Raw genomic sequence first — 15,589 nt, forward strand, 5'->3', positions numbered from 1 at the left:
GAATCCAGCTTCCCCAATTGACCTTGCTTGTCAAAAGCTGTTATGAGTGCAAATCATGAGCACATGACTGCAAGAAGCTGCACTCATAAATTTGAGCCAGTTGCTAAATGCTCTTATTGCATGGGTGGTACGACGGTCATAAGACGCTTTTTTCGAGGCCAGCATAACTTCAAACTCTGATTAAATAAGTAGTCATAAGTTGAGGACTACATGTGTGAAACACCGAAGAGAAAGTGATGCAATTCCCTAATCTCTCCTTTCGCTTTTATTATAGTTTATTATAGTTTAAAAATAGTTTATATTAAAGTAGCACTATCATATGTATGTAATGTTGTTTGCATCTGAAAGATGCAAATAATTTTTGTTTTAAAACAGTTTTATTGTTTACTAATGAAGCTTTGAAGATGGCTTATTATGCACAAAAACACATAATCTATTCATTAATATATATGTACATAATTCAGTGACAATGTGAGCTATTTAGCTGTAAATCATTTTCCAGATAACTGCTGTTAGCTAATTTACGTAAATCTGTTTGCTTTATGTCTTCTATAGCTTGCAAAAAACTTTAGGCTTGGATTCTCTGAATGATATTTTGGACACTAAACTTGTAAATCCAAAGGACATCATTCAGAATGTGTACAATGTCAACAAACAAGGAACTGTCATTTTAGAAGATAAATCAAGTAAGTGGAACTTGTTTAATATGTTATAGTTTTGCTGGAATGCCTCAGGAAACAAATATATCTTGATCACTAACCTGCTCATTCAGTGGCAATAAAGTTCTGGGACAGATCTGTCTAAAGAAATAAAAGAATTGGTGATAATTTCATTCCCCATAAAATCTATGAAACATTGATAATTCCAATTACCGTATTTTCAGAGTATAAGACGCACCTCTTTCCCTCAAAAAGAGGCTGAAAATCTGGGTGCGTCTTATACACTGAATACAGCATTTTTTGCCTCCCAATACCCCACCCCCTTCACCAAAATGGTCATGCATAGCCTTTAAGAGCCTTGCAGAGTGTTCCTGGATGATGGGGAGGGCAGAAATGAGCAAAAAATGGACAACTCTGCAATGCTCCTAAAGGCTATGCATGCCCTTTTGGGGGGGGGGGGGGAAACGGGCCCATTTTTTGCGAAAAATGGGCTGTTTTGGGGAGGTCTGCAGAGTGCAAAAACTTTTTTAAAAAATTTGCCTCTTCAAAACCTTCGTGCATCTTATACGCCAGCATGTCATACTCTGAAAAATACGGTACTCTTTGCTGTCTTTCCTTGTACATGCCCTCCCCCAACTCTTAACTAATTCCAGGGTTGAGCACAGCACACCTAAGTGGGAATGGGGGACAACCAGGGGTGGGATTCAGCCGGTTCGGAACAGTTCAGGCGTACTGGATGCTAATTTTATAACTAGTTCGCTGAACCGGTAGTTGCAAGGACCGACTGGCCCCTTCCACTCCACCCTGTCCTTCCTAGGAATCTCCATGTGGCCTGTTTTGGATGCCAGGTAAGTGCAGGCTCCGGCCCCTGGGAGGGTGTAAAACGGGCCTCCTGGAGTCTCTGGAGGGCCTCTGGAGCCTGGGGAGGGCAAAAATGGCCAACCCCACCGTGGTTCAGGAGGCCGAGTAGATTTCCTTTAAAAGGAAACTATTATGGGTTATCTCTTAAAGCTCCATCTGTCTCTAGTATTCCTCAGTGGCTACATAACCCTGCTAGGAAGGGTCATCAGAAAATTTGGAACACAGTATGCTCAAGAAATAGCTTTCCATAATCTATTCTGAGGACAGTATGGCTTCCACGATAGCGCAACTATAGTTAAAAAGTGGCTGGATGAGGGATAATAAATTGAAACTGAATCCATTACATGTTGTCTGAGTTAACTTTCTGCAAATACGTTTCACTGCAGTGTGCACTGTTGAAATGATAAGCAGCATCCTTAGCAAAACTGAGTGTATTCATTTGGGTTGTACTTTTTAAAAAATGTTCTTTATTACGTAGAGATCATCTCTGTGCACCAAGAAATAGAATGCTTATTATCTTATTATGATTAAAAGTTATTGCTTTCTCTTACAATCTTATTACTGGTACTGTTTTTGTACTCTGAAATCGTTTTCCTCAACAACTACATGAATCCCTCCTTAGCTGATCAATGAGCAGCAGCCTATAAAGACTCATATAATTCACTTGATATATAAAAACTAAAGGGGACAAATATTAATCCTTCTATGGGGAGAATCATAAAATCGTTAAAGAAATGCATGCCTGCAGTTGTAATTTAAAACCCAATTTCTTTTGTATAATAATTTCTAACATATTAAACCACTTTTTAAATTCTTTGATGCAGAAGAAGTTCCACATTGGGTTCTATCGGCAATGAAATGCTTAGTGAACTGTGAGTATTTTTTAAATTTTATTTCTGTATGTCGTTTGGAATTTACACTTTCACATTGACTTCAGTAAAGAAGAAACCCCTCATTCTTTTTTTAATAAACCGGTTTTGATTAAATGAATCTGTTTTCCATCATAGTTTTTCTAATAACAATATGATACTTTCTGCAACAGAGCTGGGAGGAAATCAATCTGCCACATAGCATGTCTCATTCTCATCAACCATTGTTCCAAAGGTGCAGTTTATTTGAGTGGAATATTTTCTGAGGAGTGGTCTGGCGATGGGATGAATACAGTCCTCAATGCCTTAAATTACATTTAATGACTTTCAAAGTTACACGTGAAAAAAGGGACTAAGGATGACTTTTTACATTTATAACCATTGCAGCATCCCCATGGTCACATGCTCAAAATCAACTTGGCAACTGACTCATATTATACAGTTACAGTGGTCCCCCTTTGCAACCTTCTGACAGGTAAGTCAATGGGGAAGTCAGATTCCCCTAGCACTGGTTTACAACCTCTCAACTGCATGAGGTCACTTTCCAGGCAAAAAGAAGTTGTAAAACGGGGCCATAATTCACTTAACAAATTTCTCACTTAGCAACAGAAATCTTGGGCTCAATTGTGGTCATAAATAGAGGACTACCTGTATTCTTTCACTGTCTCTGACCCTCAGACACTAGGCTAGTCCTCTTCAACGTCCTTGAATATTTAGGTTACTGAGGAAAGCAGGATGAATCTGCTGAACTTTCTAAAAGTTGCTAATACACGCGAAGAATAAATTTCCTTTTATGTCATAATATAGATAATAATGCTAAAAGACTAAGTTTAATTGGTTTCTTCAAATTCTTCTGAGGAAAACATTCCTGACAGTTGGAACAATTAATCAGTGGAACAACTTGCCTCCAGAAGTTGTGAATGCTCCAACACTGGAAGTTTTTAAGAAGATGTTGGATAATTATTTGTCGGAAGTGGTGTAGGGTTTCTTGCCTAGGCAGGGGGTCGAGCTAGAAGACCTCCAAGGTCCCTTCCAACTCTGTTATTCTATTCTATTGTAAATTGAAAGTGTCAGGTGGATTGCACACTTTTAAAAATTGGTATTGTGACCTCCTATAACATAGTATACTTTCCTTACTCAAAGGAAAGTGATCCTTTCATTCCATGTCGTACTTAATTTCACACATAGAAGCAATTGGGATTTGATAATAAATAGAATGCAATGTTTTAAAGTTTTTGGAATGGCCATATTCGCGCATGGTGGATATATGAAAAGAAAAAAATACTGAAGAAGGTATGTTTGTAAATTGCTTCATGCTATAATTTCAGGTAGTATGCGTATATTGTTCTTAGTTGTAGTCATTCTCTACTATTAGAAAGCCCTTTCAATTGTTCCTCATGGTTGGTTACTCTTCGTGTTAAAAGATAATCTGTTTTAAATCAGGGATTATCTATCTGGAGGAGCCAGGAATAAGGATTAAGTTGAAGCGCTTTCAAAAGATAATTCCCTGGGTCTATTCTGAAGTGGTTTTGGCTGAGAGAAATCTGTACTGCAAACATTTAAAACCACCAATTTGTTTAGGAAGTTCAAAACTACCTTGAAATTACAAATTTATGAATAGACAAGATTGCACAACAAGTTTTTAGAAGGACAGTACATTAAGTCCTTGTTAACAGTTCAATCACTATTTTCATTCATATACCTATGTGACAGCATAGTATTGTCGTTGCCGGAACCTCATTTCCATTGAGGTATGGTTGGCCCGCACCCTGTTGCTTTTCTAAAAGCTTCTAAAAATGTGATTTTTCTCAGTGGACTGACGACCACAAATCTGGATGGAGCCAATCATGTGGCTGATTTGATTGTGGTTATTGTTGCCATGGAGGTGGTGTGGGGTTGTATTAATAGGTTTTTATGCTCTGGTGGACTTTTACAATTTTGTAAGCCACTCAGAGTCAGCTATGTGTGAGCTGGGCAGCTGTACTTTAATAAATTAAAACAAATAGAATTTTCATTATGACTACACATGTAAATTAGTGTCATTTCTGCCATCTGCATAATCCAACCAGGATATTTTTTTCATTCTACTTTCCCCCTTTCCATTCATTTAGGGCCCAGATATCCAGATCTGAAACATCCCACCTACTCAGGTTTTGAAAGAGATGTCTTTAGAACCATAGCAGATTATTATGCACACATGAAGGAGCCTCTTCTCACTTTCCAGTTCTTTGATGTTTTTGTCAGTGTGCTGGGTAAGTTATGCTATGAAAAACACATATCTGGCAGGCTGAGTGCCCAGTGCTTGTGCAGCAAAACTTTATTGCTCTCCTTCAGCATCTTTCGTAATGAAAATGACTCCTTCTAGAACTTGATAGTTTGAGAATAATGGTTGTTCAATGGATGTACATCTAACAGGACACCTAAACATTTCTTTTTTTAAAAAAAATTGAACTTTCAGGATCCGCAATTCAGACATTACATCCTTCTTTAAGAAGGGCAAGCTTCCGAAAGGCAAACCTCAGCAATGCAAATAATCTTGAGGGCAGTTTATTCAGAGATTTGCCTGGGGTGCATTTAAAGCAGGGGTGTCAAACTCACGTCATCATGTGACATATCAGGACTCCCCCCCCCCTTTGCTAAACCGGGCGTGGGTGTGCTCAGCACATGACACATCTGGTCTGCAGGTTTGACAGCTCTGATTTAGAGGAAGAATCTAACCTACTTTGAGCAGACTGGGGATTACCTCACAGCAGTAAGGGCAATAAATTTCAATATTTCCCCACCCTTAGTGTCTACTTTTTAGAGAAATTGGTCCCTTTTGGGTAGGGAGAGCCTCTTCAAACAACTGATGGTCCTCTGTGAGGATCTGATGGGCGGGGGGGGGGCATCTTCAGATTCTCTGTGCCTTGGACTTTGACTTGGCCGAGCAGGCCGAGGTGGCCTGATTCATGGCCTGGTGATATGATCTGGAATGAGATTTGGTTGATGACACCGGAGGAAGTAGGCAGGAATCTTTGCTATGAACGCAACCATCTGTTTACTGGATTTGAGACCTCCTTGGGTTAAACAATTAAGAAGTGACCTGCAGTTAGATTCATGCTATAATATCAGCCTCTTTCACAAGGGAGTGGGAGCCTGCAGTTTTGAAAAAGGCATCGGTCCCTCCTTCTTCAACAGATGACTTTGGCTCCAATACTTTTGGGGAAAGTCATTGAAAAGGTAGTTGATTTTGTAGCTGATGAGAACGCCGGAGGAAATGCATTATCTAAATGTCAGGTTTCATGCTGGGATTTAGCACTGACACGGCTTTGGTTGTGCTGATAGGTGATCTGTGGTGGGATAGCGGCAGTGCATCCATCTAATTGGTGACTTTCAATGCCATCAATCATGGTATCCTTCTGAGCTGCCTTTACTTTGTAGGTTAGAGATTGGGCCTCTAGTTTATGATGGTTCTCTTCCTTTCTCTGAGACAGTTACGGTCAGTGTTTCAGGGTGAAAAGAGCAAGACTTTCCTTTGTTGGTACTACAGAGTTATCTTTCTCTTTCCCCTTCTTTTCAACATCTGCATGAACCTGCTGAGTGAGGTTATCCACTAGTTTGGGGTTTGATATCATCAGTACCCTGATCATATCCGGGTATATTTTTTGAGTCCAGGCTAACCAGTGAGACTGTTGAGGTTCCAATGCCTGTAACCAGTGCAAATTTGGATGGGAAGGAATTGTGTCCACTCAATCCTACCAGATTGAGAGACTGGATTTTCAAAACAGATCAGATCTGGGAATATTTATATTTGACCTTAAGATGGAATGGCAGTTCCCCATTAAAGGAGGCGTGTAATTAGGGGTTGTCTCCCATAATATCTATCCTGCCAATGTGATCTGGCAAAATTGGCACACTCTGGGTTTCTTCCATTAAACAATGCCATCTACTGGGACCCCAGAAGCAGATCTTCACCTAGTCCTAGCTTGAGGGTAATTAAAGCCCCCCCCCTTTTGTACCACTCCACTTTGTCAATTTGTCTTTGTAGTTGTTGTTGCTCTTTTGCTTTCTTGCTTTTAAATATTTTTAGTATTTGTAAACTACCCAGAGTTTCTGAAATTGTGTGGCAGAATTTCACAATAATTACTTCAAAACAATTATCTTCATGCAGAGACAGTTCAGCAATACCATAAAACATAACACCTTAAACAACTTCTTTGATTGTTCTGATTAACCCTATAATTAGCATATTTACATCCTATGGTTTTTCAGGAATTTTGTTGATCTTATTGAATAATTTCAGTAGGGTGGTAGTCTTTTAAGAATTAGTATCACTTCTTTCTTTTGTAAACAAAAAGTTCTTTTATTTCCCACTAAAGTACATTTTATTTGTTTGGGTGGTAAGCAATTTTATACAAGTCAGAAAGGGAGCAAGAAATCATAAACCAAAGACTACTTTATACCAGTAATGTTCACTATTCTTCTCTCAACTTCATACATTGCCTTTATTCTTTTAAAACTTCATTGCTTTTTGTTTGAGGACTTCCACAAAATAAAAGTTTCTTAGTCTTTTGACCTAAGTGGTACATGTAGCATACTGACACACATTCAAGGGATCTGTGTATTGACACTAACATCATACTTAGACATATACACAAATGTTCTGCCATCATTTGTGCTGTTGAAGTGTTGGCAAAGCAATTGTCGTCATGGAAATGACTGTTACCTGATTGTCATAATTCCCCATCCTACCTTTCCATAACATTTTGGACCAAATTTAACACAGAAAGATTCATGTGAGAAATGTTGGAAACTGTTAATAAATACAGTTCAACAATGGTAGATAATTATCAGTCTTGAAAACCTCACCACTATTTTCAAATATGAGTTATGTAGACAATAATTAAATACCAGACAATTTCAGAATGACAGAAGATCCAGTTTGGTAACCCTCATTGTTTCTATTCCAGCTGCAGAACTGTTAGCCATTCTAATTTATGCCTTAAAATGAACAGTTATCTTGGGATCTTTTTCCATGGAGACCTTGCTTTTCTATTTTGCCATGTGCTAAATTGATCTCCCATCACACCAGATTCATAAGCAAAGCTTTGGCCTAACTTGGATTTGACTCTCTTTCTCCTCACAAGGAAGGCTGTTTCTACTAGTTACAGTTTGTTACTACTTAAAAGTTTGTAAACCTTTGCATTTTCAATATTTCCACATAAATATGATCTAAAACAACCATCTACACAAGTCCTAAAACTCAATAAAGAGAATCCAATTCAACCTTTGAGTCAAAAACATACTTATTCAATGATTTATTGAAGTAAATGATCCAAAGTTAGATACTTCTGTGTGGCAAGTATGTGAACCTTTGCTTTCAGTCACTGATATTACCCCCGTTGGGCAAAAATAACTGAAACTAAACGTTTAACATAATAGTTGATCAGTCCTGCTTGGAGGAATTTTAGCCCCTTCCTCCATTCTGACAGCTTCAACTCAGGAATGTTGATAGTCTTGCTTCCGTGAAATGCCCTCGAGAACAAATAACTTTCTTCTGCTTTAACCATTTTTTTGATCATATGATCTATGTATTTGGGGTCATTGTCTTGCTCGGGACCCATTTTCTCTTGATAGTCAGTTAATGGAGAAATTTTCATATTTTCTTGCAAAATTTGCTGATAAAATTCAGAATACATATTTTCCTCTATGATGGCAAGCTATCCTGGTCCAGAGGCAGCATAGCAGGAACAAACCTGATACTGCCACCCGTAGTTTCACAGAGATCTTATGCTGGAATACAAAAAGTTTACGTTTGCCAAACATAATGCTTTTCTTTCAAGCCAAAGAGTTCTAGTTTGATCTCATTCATTTACAAAACTTCTACTAGCTTTCTAACTTATCCATGTGGTGTTTCACAAATGTAGGCAGGCAGCAATGTTCTTTCTGAAGAGTTGTGGCTTTCTTCTTGCAACCCTGCCAAGTGCACCATTGCTGTTGAATGTTCATCTAATGGGGGTCTCCTAAACAATGACATTTGCCCATACAAGAGAAGCCTTTAGTTCCTTAGACATCACATTGGGCGTTTGAGGGACCTCTGGAGTATTAACATGCCTTTTTAGGCTGTTGTTTTGATGATAAGCTGTAACATGGTTTGTTTTATTTTGAAGTTTTTTATTGGTGAATCCTTACACTGGTTTATTCAGAGAACAAGGATTAATCAAATCATGATTTAGTATAGCACTGAATCAGATCTGTAAATTTCATGCCACAGGAAAGATATGTATTCCATTTTTTTCAGCAGCATGGCCATTTTATATAGAAAACTTATCCAAGTAGGATAATCTAGGAATAAGCATAAAATACTGTAGATAACTTTTTAAAATTGGAACATACCATCCACGTTGCTAGCTACTCTCAGAACTATTGACTTGAGTTTCCTTGTAATGAAATCTTATATGGAGTCTAACCTCAAAAGAAAATTTGCTGAATGAACACTCCTGTTCTGTAAAAGTTTGCAACACTTGAAATTACCGAACTTGAAGTTGGAACAGCCAATTTCACTGCTGTTTTCTGGGATAGGTCTGCTCAAAATGACCATTTTTTTCTTCCAGCTGAGAATATGCAAAATAGCATTTCTAAACTCAAAATATTTTATATAAATCTTTTCCTGTGTTATGGTTTCATGACTATAAAACCTCACAACTCCGGCAACTGGGAGAGAATGGCAGACAGCAGCATTGCAGAGGCTCCTACTGCTGCCCACAAAAGCATGTCTGAGCCCACCCAGGGACTACTCTAAGCAGATCAGGCATCCTGCCCCCCAGTGGAGACTACTACTACATAAGCTGACTAAGGGGGAAAGGCCAAGGATAAGGCCTCCTCCTCCTCCTCCTCACGCAAGGGCTCGAAGGCCAAGAAAGACTCCAAATCCGGGACAAAAATAACACAAAGATAAACTGGCATTCACCGAGGCACCCTGAAAAAGGGGAGGCACCACCCTCCTGGCTCTGCCACCATTACAGCTGGACCTTGCCCAGGAGCCTTTCAGCCCAATGCTCCCCATCAACACGTCTGCCCTTTGGGGCGACGTGGGGCCGTGAACACTGAGTAGAGCCTCCAAGGCTACCTTTACCCCAACAGCGGCTGGGCTTCCGCAAGAGGGACAATTGTCAACCTGGCCAAGTTTGCCCCCAATGGTCATGGTGTCACGCTCATTGTGCATTCAAGATTTTTTGGCAGAACCATCCAACCTGAACCTGAATTCCAACAGAAGGCACAGCCTCCACAGGCCACTGCACCCCCCCTGCCTCCCCTTGTTTCACAGGAAGGGGTTGACCACCTCCCCATTGGAACCACAGTGTAGCCCATCACCAACATCTGAGGAGGGGGAGATCAGGGACGCTGACCTCTCAGAGGAGGAAGGGGCTACCCCAGATAAGCCTATATGCACCGGCCCTATTTCCTCCTGCGCTGTTCAAACCGCTACTGAGCAAGGCCAAGGCTGCTTTGCCTTGGAAACCCCGACAGGTCTCCGTGGCCTCTCCACCGCAGCTGGCCACAGCCAGCGTTCTATTTAAGGAGCACAAGTTGGAAGCCAATGTCATACCAGCTCCTCAACTTTTTGTGGACGCATTGCAGAGACAGTGGTCATCTCCGACATCCGGAACCCAGTCCCTCTATGAATGATAAGTGATTCTACATGTCAATGAACAGCTGGACAAGATGCTTCTATGGCCAATGGTTGATCCCCCAATTGCAGCCCTATGCATCGCCCCAGCTATGCCAGGATCCCAGGAAGACATCCTTAAGCCTGAGGATTGACGAGCTGACCAAGTCCTACAGCGGGGTCATCAGGCAGCTGCCTGGGCGGTGAGGGCTACTTCAGCGGCCTCGTTCTTCTCAAGATAGAGCCTTTTTTGGCTGCAACAATTACAAGAGTGTACTCCTGCAGTAGACTCTAGGACTTGAATAAAATAATTGCTGTGGTGCAATTTACTTCAGACGCCACCCTGAGCACCACCAGATTTTTCTCCAAGGCCATGGCCTCTGTGGTGACTTCCCTCAGACTCTTATGGCTACAGCAGTGGCAAACTGATCTAAAACATAAATGGAAGCTAGCCTCGGAGCCTTACAAAGGGAGGGGGGCTTTTTGGGGATGTACTTACTCCGCTGCTTGTCGAAGGCAAAGACAAGCATAAGGTTCTTCCTCAAACCCCAAGAAGGGATTTACTCGCCCGGCCCCTTATCCTAAAAGGCAGAGCCCTTTCGAGCCCAGGAGTATTGGGGGCGGGGGTGTCATTTAGGTATCCAGATTATTCCCCCTCGGGCTTCTGCCCCCAAACTGGCTACGGCCAGCGATCACGGCAGCAGTTGTACCGGCAACAGAGGGGCAATCAGTCTCACCGGCCCTTTCAGGGAGGCAATGACCACAACTACCTCAAACCCTAATCTGGCTGAGGATGGGCCTCTCATTGGCGGAAGATTGCAATATTTTGCTGATCAGTGGGAAGCCATAATGTCCAATTCCTGGGTCAGGGACATGGTCAGGTTTGGTCTGGCCGTGGAATTCATCTCTACTCCCCCCAAGCTCTTTGTTAGGTGCCCAATCTCTGGTAACCCCCCAAAGGCACCTCCTGATGGGTCGGGCCATCCAACATCTCCTAGATATTAAATGCCATTCAGGAAGTTCTTACCACATAGGTCTCAATTTTGTTTGTTATTCCCAAGGTCTCACGGGGCTGGAGGGCCATTTTGAATTTTAAAAAGTTAAACTGTTACGTCTGTTATAGTTGTTTTAAGATGCAATCACTAAGTACAATTCTGGAGGGTGTCCGAGATGGGGATATGCTTACTACTATTGATCTCACGGAAGCCTACCTGCATGTTCCCATTTTGCAGGAGCACCGTCAGTTTCTTTGCTTTTGTTATGATTCGCACCACTATCAATACACGGCTTTGCCTTTTGGCCTTTCTTCCACGCCCCGCGTGTTTACTAAGGTTTTGGTGGCCCTGGCTGCATACTTACGCACCATACCTATCAGGGTTCAACTCTACCTAGATGACGTCTTGGTTCAGTCGAGCTCCCAGGAGGCAGCCGATCTTGCCATGGCATTGCATGTGTTTCAGGCCCATGAGTTTTCCATTAATGAGGGCAAAAGCCATTTCACACCTACCACCAGAATTCTTCACCTGGGGACCTGGATAGATTCGGTGAGCAGCCAGGTCTTCCTCTCCGAGGATCACATACGTAGTCTGCGGTCACTTGTGGCCGAAGTGAGGGGTTCCCGAAGTGCGACTCTCGCCACCTTATCCAAGTTACTGGGGAAAATATCTCTGCCTTATATATCGTTCCCTGGGCTCGCCTTCACACGAGAGATTTACAGTGGTTCTTACTCCCCTTTCAAAAGAAGAGGACTAGTATGTCAATTGTCAAGGTGTCCCTGCGCAGGGGCCTGGTCAATTCCCTCCATTGGTGGGAATTGGGGGCCATAGAGAGGGGTTGTCATTTCAGAGTCCTCCACAGGGTCACTATCACCACGGAGGCCAGCCTTTATGGCTGAGGTGCACACATGGGGCCTCACATGGCACAGGGTCAGTGGTGCCAGGAGGAGGCAGAGTTAATATAAACTGGTTAGAACTGCGGGCTATCAGATTGGCTTTATTGAGTTTCCAACACCTCATTGAAGGTCAACATGTGTTGATCCTCACGGATAACACAACTGCCAAGGCCCTTGTTAACAGCAAGGGGGCACTAGATCTAGGGATCTGATGCTAGAGGCTAATACATTGGGTTCTTGGGTGGAAGACCATCTGCTCTCCATTGGGGCAGAGCACAGGGAAGGCTAATGTGTCAGCTGATTGGCTCAGCAGTTCTAGGATTGGCCAGGCAGAATGGCAATTACACCCTTCTCTCTTTCAGGAGATTGTACAGCGGTTCGGGGACCCAATAATAGACCTGTTGACCTGTTTGCCTTCCAGTACAATGCCCAACTCCCCAGATTCTTTTCGAGGTTCCATGCACTGGGAGTGGAGGGCGTGGATGCCTTCCACTGCCCCTGGCCCAGGGGTCTTCTGTATGCCTTCCCCCCAGTACCTCTACTGCTCAGGGTGATCTGCAAGATTATCAGTGTAGGAGCAGAGCTCATCCTTCTGGCACTCTACTGGCCACGGAGACTATGGTTTGCCGACCTTCAGGCATTGTCAGCGGAGAGACATTGGATAATTCCAGTGGACAAGGTCAGACTTTGCCAGGGATCACTAGAACACCTGGAGCCGCAGTGGCTTTAACTGACCGCCTGGCGATTGAACGGCAAGCTCTCCAGAGGGGTGAACTCTCTTCTAAAGTCATAGGTACCATCCAGGCGTCTAGGAGACTGTCGACTGTGCACATTTATAATGCCACCTGGAAGACTTACTGCGTTTGGTGTCAATCCAAACGCATCATCCCGCTTGAATCTTCCATCTCTAAGGCCCTGGAATTTCTCCAGGATGGTCTCGAAAAAGGGTTGTCTGCTAATACGATCAGGAGACAGGTGGCAGCTCTTAGCACAATACTCACCTGGGGGGAGGGACAGCCTCTTTCACATCACCCATTGGTATGGAAGTTCCTGAAAGGGGCTTCCAATCTGCGATCTCCGGAAGTACATCATTATGGAACCTCACGAAAGTATTGGAGGCACTTACCGGGCCTTTCTTTGAACCTCTGCGGGAGCTTCCCATGCGAATACTTACCTGGAAGATCACATTCCTGGTAGCGATAACATCCGCTAGGAGAATATTGGAATTACACACCCTTTCAGTGAGGGGACACCTGTGCAAATTTTATCCTGACCGGATGGTGCTGAAGCTAGACCCCTTGTTTATGCCAAAGGTGGGGTCCTGGTTTCATAGGGCTCAGGAGGTCATCCTTCCCAACTTCTGCCGCTCCCTGATTCATCACTTAGAACGACAGTGGCATACATTAGATGTCCGTAGGGCGCTCGAGATTTACATTCAGCGCACGGTGAGCCTACGGTGCTCAGATACACTGTTTGTGTCCTTTTTGGAGCAATCATTGGGTCAGAAAGTGTCAGTGGCTACCATAGAATGTTGGGTACGTAAGTGCATCGCAGCTGCCTATGAGGCACGCCAGGAATTGGTGACGAACGGGGTTACCGCCCACTGTACTAGGAGTGTGGCTACCACCACGGCATGGCCCAGTTAGGCATCTGGACGAAATATATAGAGCCACGGCGTGGGCGTCACCTTCGCCATTCATTAGAAATTATAAATTATACAAGTTCGCATCAGCAGATGCTGCATTCGGGCGCAGGATTTTACAGACTGTAGGTTCTCAATGTTTCAGTGCGGAACAGTATACAGCCCATCCTTGAATTAGCCAGTCTTGGGTATGTCCCATTCATGGATGCTATCTCCATCCTTATTGAGAAAGGGCGTTGGTACTTACCTGATACTCCTCTTCTAATAAGGTGGAGATAGCATCCGGCCCACCCGTGTAGGAGTACTGTTCCTTCTGGTTATTGTGGTCAAAATATTATTCTGATCAATGGTTGAGAGAGTTTGAATTTTTCTGGTTAGTGTATTGAGTTGAGTACCAGTAAATTATGGTTGGATAACACGTTGAGTCTGTGATTCTTTACTTCGCCAGAAAGCTAGGTGGGGACACTCACAAGGCAGGTTATATAGGCTGATAATTAATTAATACAGACTCAGTCCAATCAGCACACGGACTGTGTTAACCCATTCATGGATGCTATCTCCATCTTAGAAGAGGCATATCAGGTAAGAACCAATGCCCTATCTCGGAGGCCTGGAAATAATTCTTAATTAGCATAAAATTTGAGGACAAAATGGCTTAGATTCTCTTCCTCTTCAGGTTGTCAGAAAGTATAATCTTAATTTATTTACAATATTATTTTGTATTATAGTTATGTTATTTACAAATATTACTTTGTAAGCATAATAAAAACATTCCCAAGAAAAGATCAGTAGGCAGGCCTTAAATGCTTTTGGGTGATGAAAACAACTTAGCTTGAATCTTTTAATGTTGGGTACCGACATACTTTTCGGTTTCCTTACAGCTTGTATTTTGAATGCCAAAAAATGAATTAACAAAGTGAATGATAAAATTCTCATTTTAAGAGAAACTCGAGGTTGAACATTTAAAAAAATAATATTTAACACCTTTTAAAATCATGTTTTGATCCAGGAATCTTGCAGGAAAAGAAGCTAGCTACTGAAGCATTGCAGATTTCTTGTCTTCTTCTGCCACCAGCAAATCGGCGAAAGCTACAGTTGTTGATGATGCTGATGGCTAAGATACAGTCAAATAAAGATCTTCCACCTCTTTCAGATACACTTGGAACAAGAGCAATGGTGTGTGTCTACCGGAAAAAGAAAAATATTATGAAATCACTTTAGAATTGCTCTGGGGGAGACTCTATTTAATGACTTGTTCTAGAAATAGTAGTAATCTGTACAATGCAGGGTGTGGTTTGCAATATTCTCTTGTCTCTTTCTGTAACTCTTAAGTCAAATCCCGAGGCTGAATTTCCTTGCTAAAGTGGATGAAAGTTGATTCTTCCCACCTATTTCTCACCACAGTCCTTGTAACTTTTTTTTTACACTGCTTGCTCCGTGACGTGACTGGGTTTTTTAGATTTATAACCCTGTCTTAATGGGTATATGAATCAGTGGGTCCAAGAATTGATATTAATCAGTGTGATAGCAGGCCTCCAGTATCAGTATCGGATCAGTTTATAAATACTTAAATCATTGAGTTTGGAGGAATCTTAAAAGTCACATAGCCTCTGGCTGAATACATGACCTGCAGTACAAGATGTAGTAGCAACTTCCATCATTTACGGGATAACAAATAACACATTCAGTATATATTGTGAGACCTGATCTCATTGATGTCCTCTCTCTCCTCTGTTTCAGATGGTTCAAACTTTTTCTCACTGCATTCTTTGCTCCAAGGATGAAGTAGACTTGGATGAACTCTTAGCAGCTAAATTGGTATCATTCATGATGGACAATTATCATGAGATCTTAAATGTTCCTTCAGCCTTAAAAACTGCAGTTGAGGAACATATAGCTCATCTCCAAAGAGTCCAGGTGAGCCTTATGGGGTTGAATTTTATTCTCCTGTATAAAACATTTTTAGTATATTTTGAAAACCCACCTAAATAAGCAGATTAAAGTTTTCTTTGCAGAATT

General features: G+C 42.0%; 1 protein-coding gene across 1 annotated transcript in view; it reads left to right on the forward strand.

Annotated features, from left to right (window-relative positions):
• The window catches only part of DEPDC1B (DEP domain containing 1B), a 39,224-nt gene that overhangs the window by 12,732 nt on the left and 10,903 nt on the right, over positions 1 to 15,589 (forward strand). The window contains 5 exon segments of the mRNA XM_032212688.1: positions 556 to 686; positions 2,345 to 2,392; positions 4,501 to 4,641; positions 14,580 to 14,746; positions 15,311 to 15,487. Coding sequence (XP_032068579.1) covers positions 556 to 686; positions 2,345 to 2,392; positions 4,501 to 4,641; positions 14,580 to 14,746; positions 15,311 to 15,487 — 664 coding nt within the window.

This window comes from Thamnophis elegans, chromosome 3, assembly GCF_009769535.1.
Source record: "Thamnophis elegans isolate rThaEle1 chromosome 3, rThaEle1.pri, whole genome shotgun sequence".
Taxonomy (NCBI): Eukaryota; Metazoa; Chordata; class Lepidosauria; order Squamata; family Colubridae; genus Thamnophis; species Thamnophis elegans.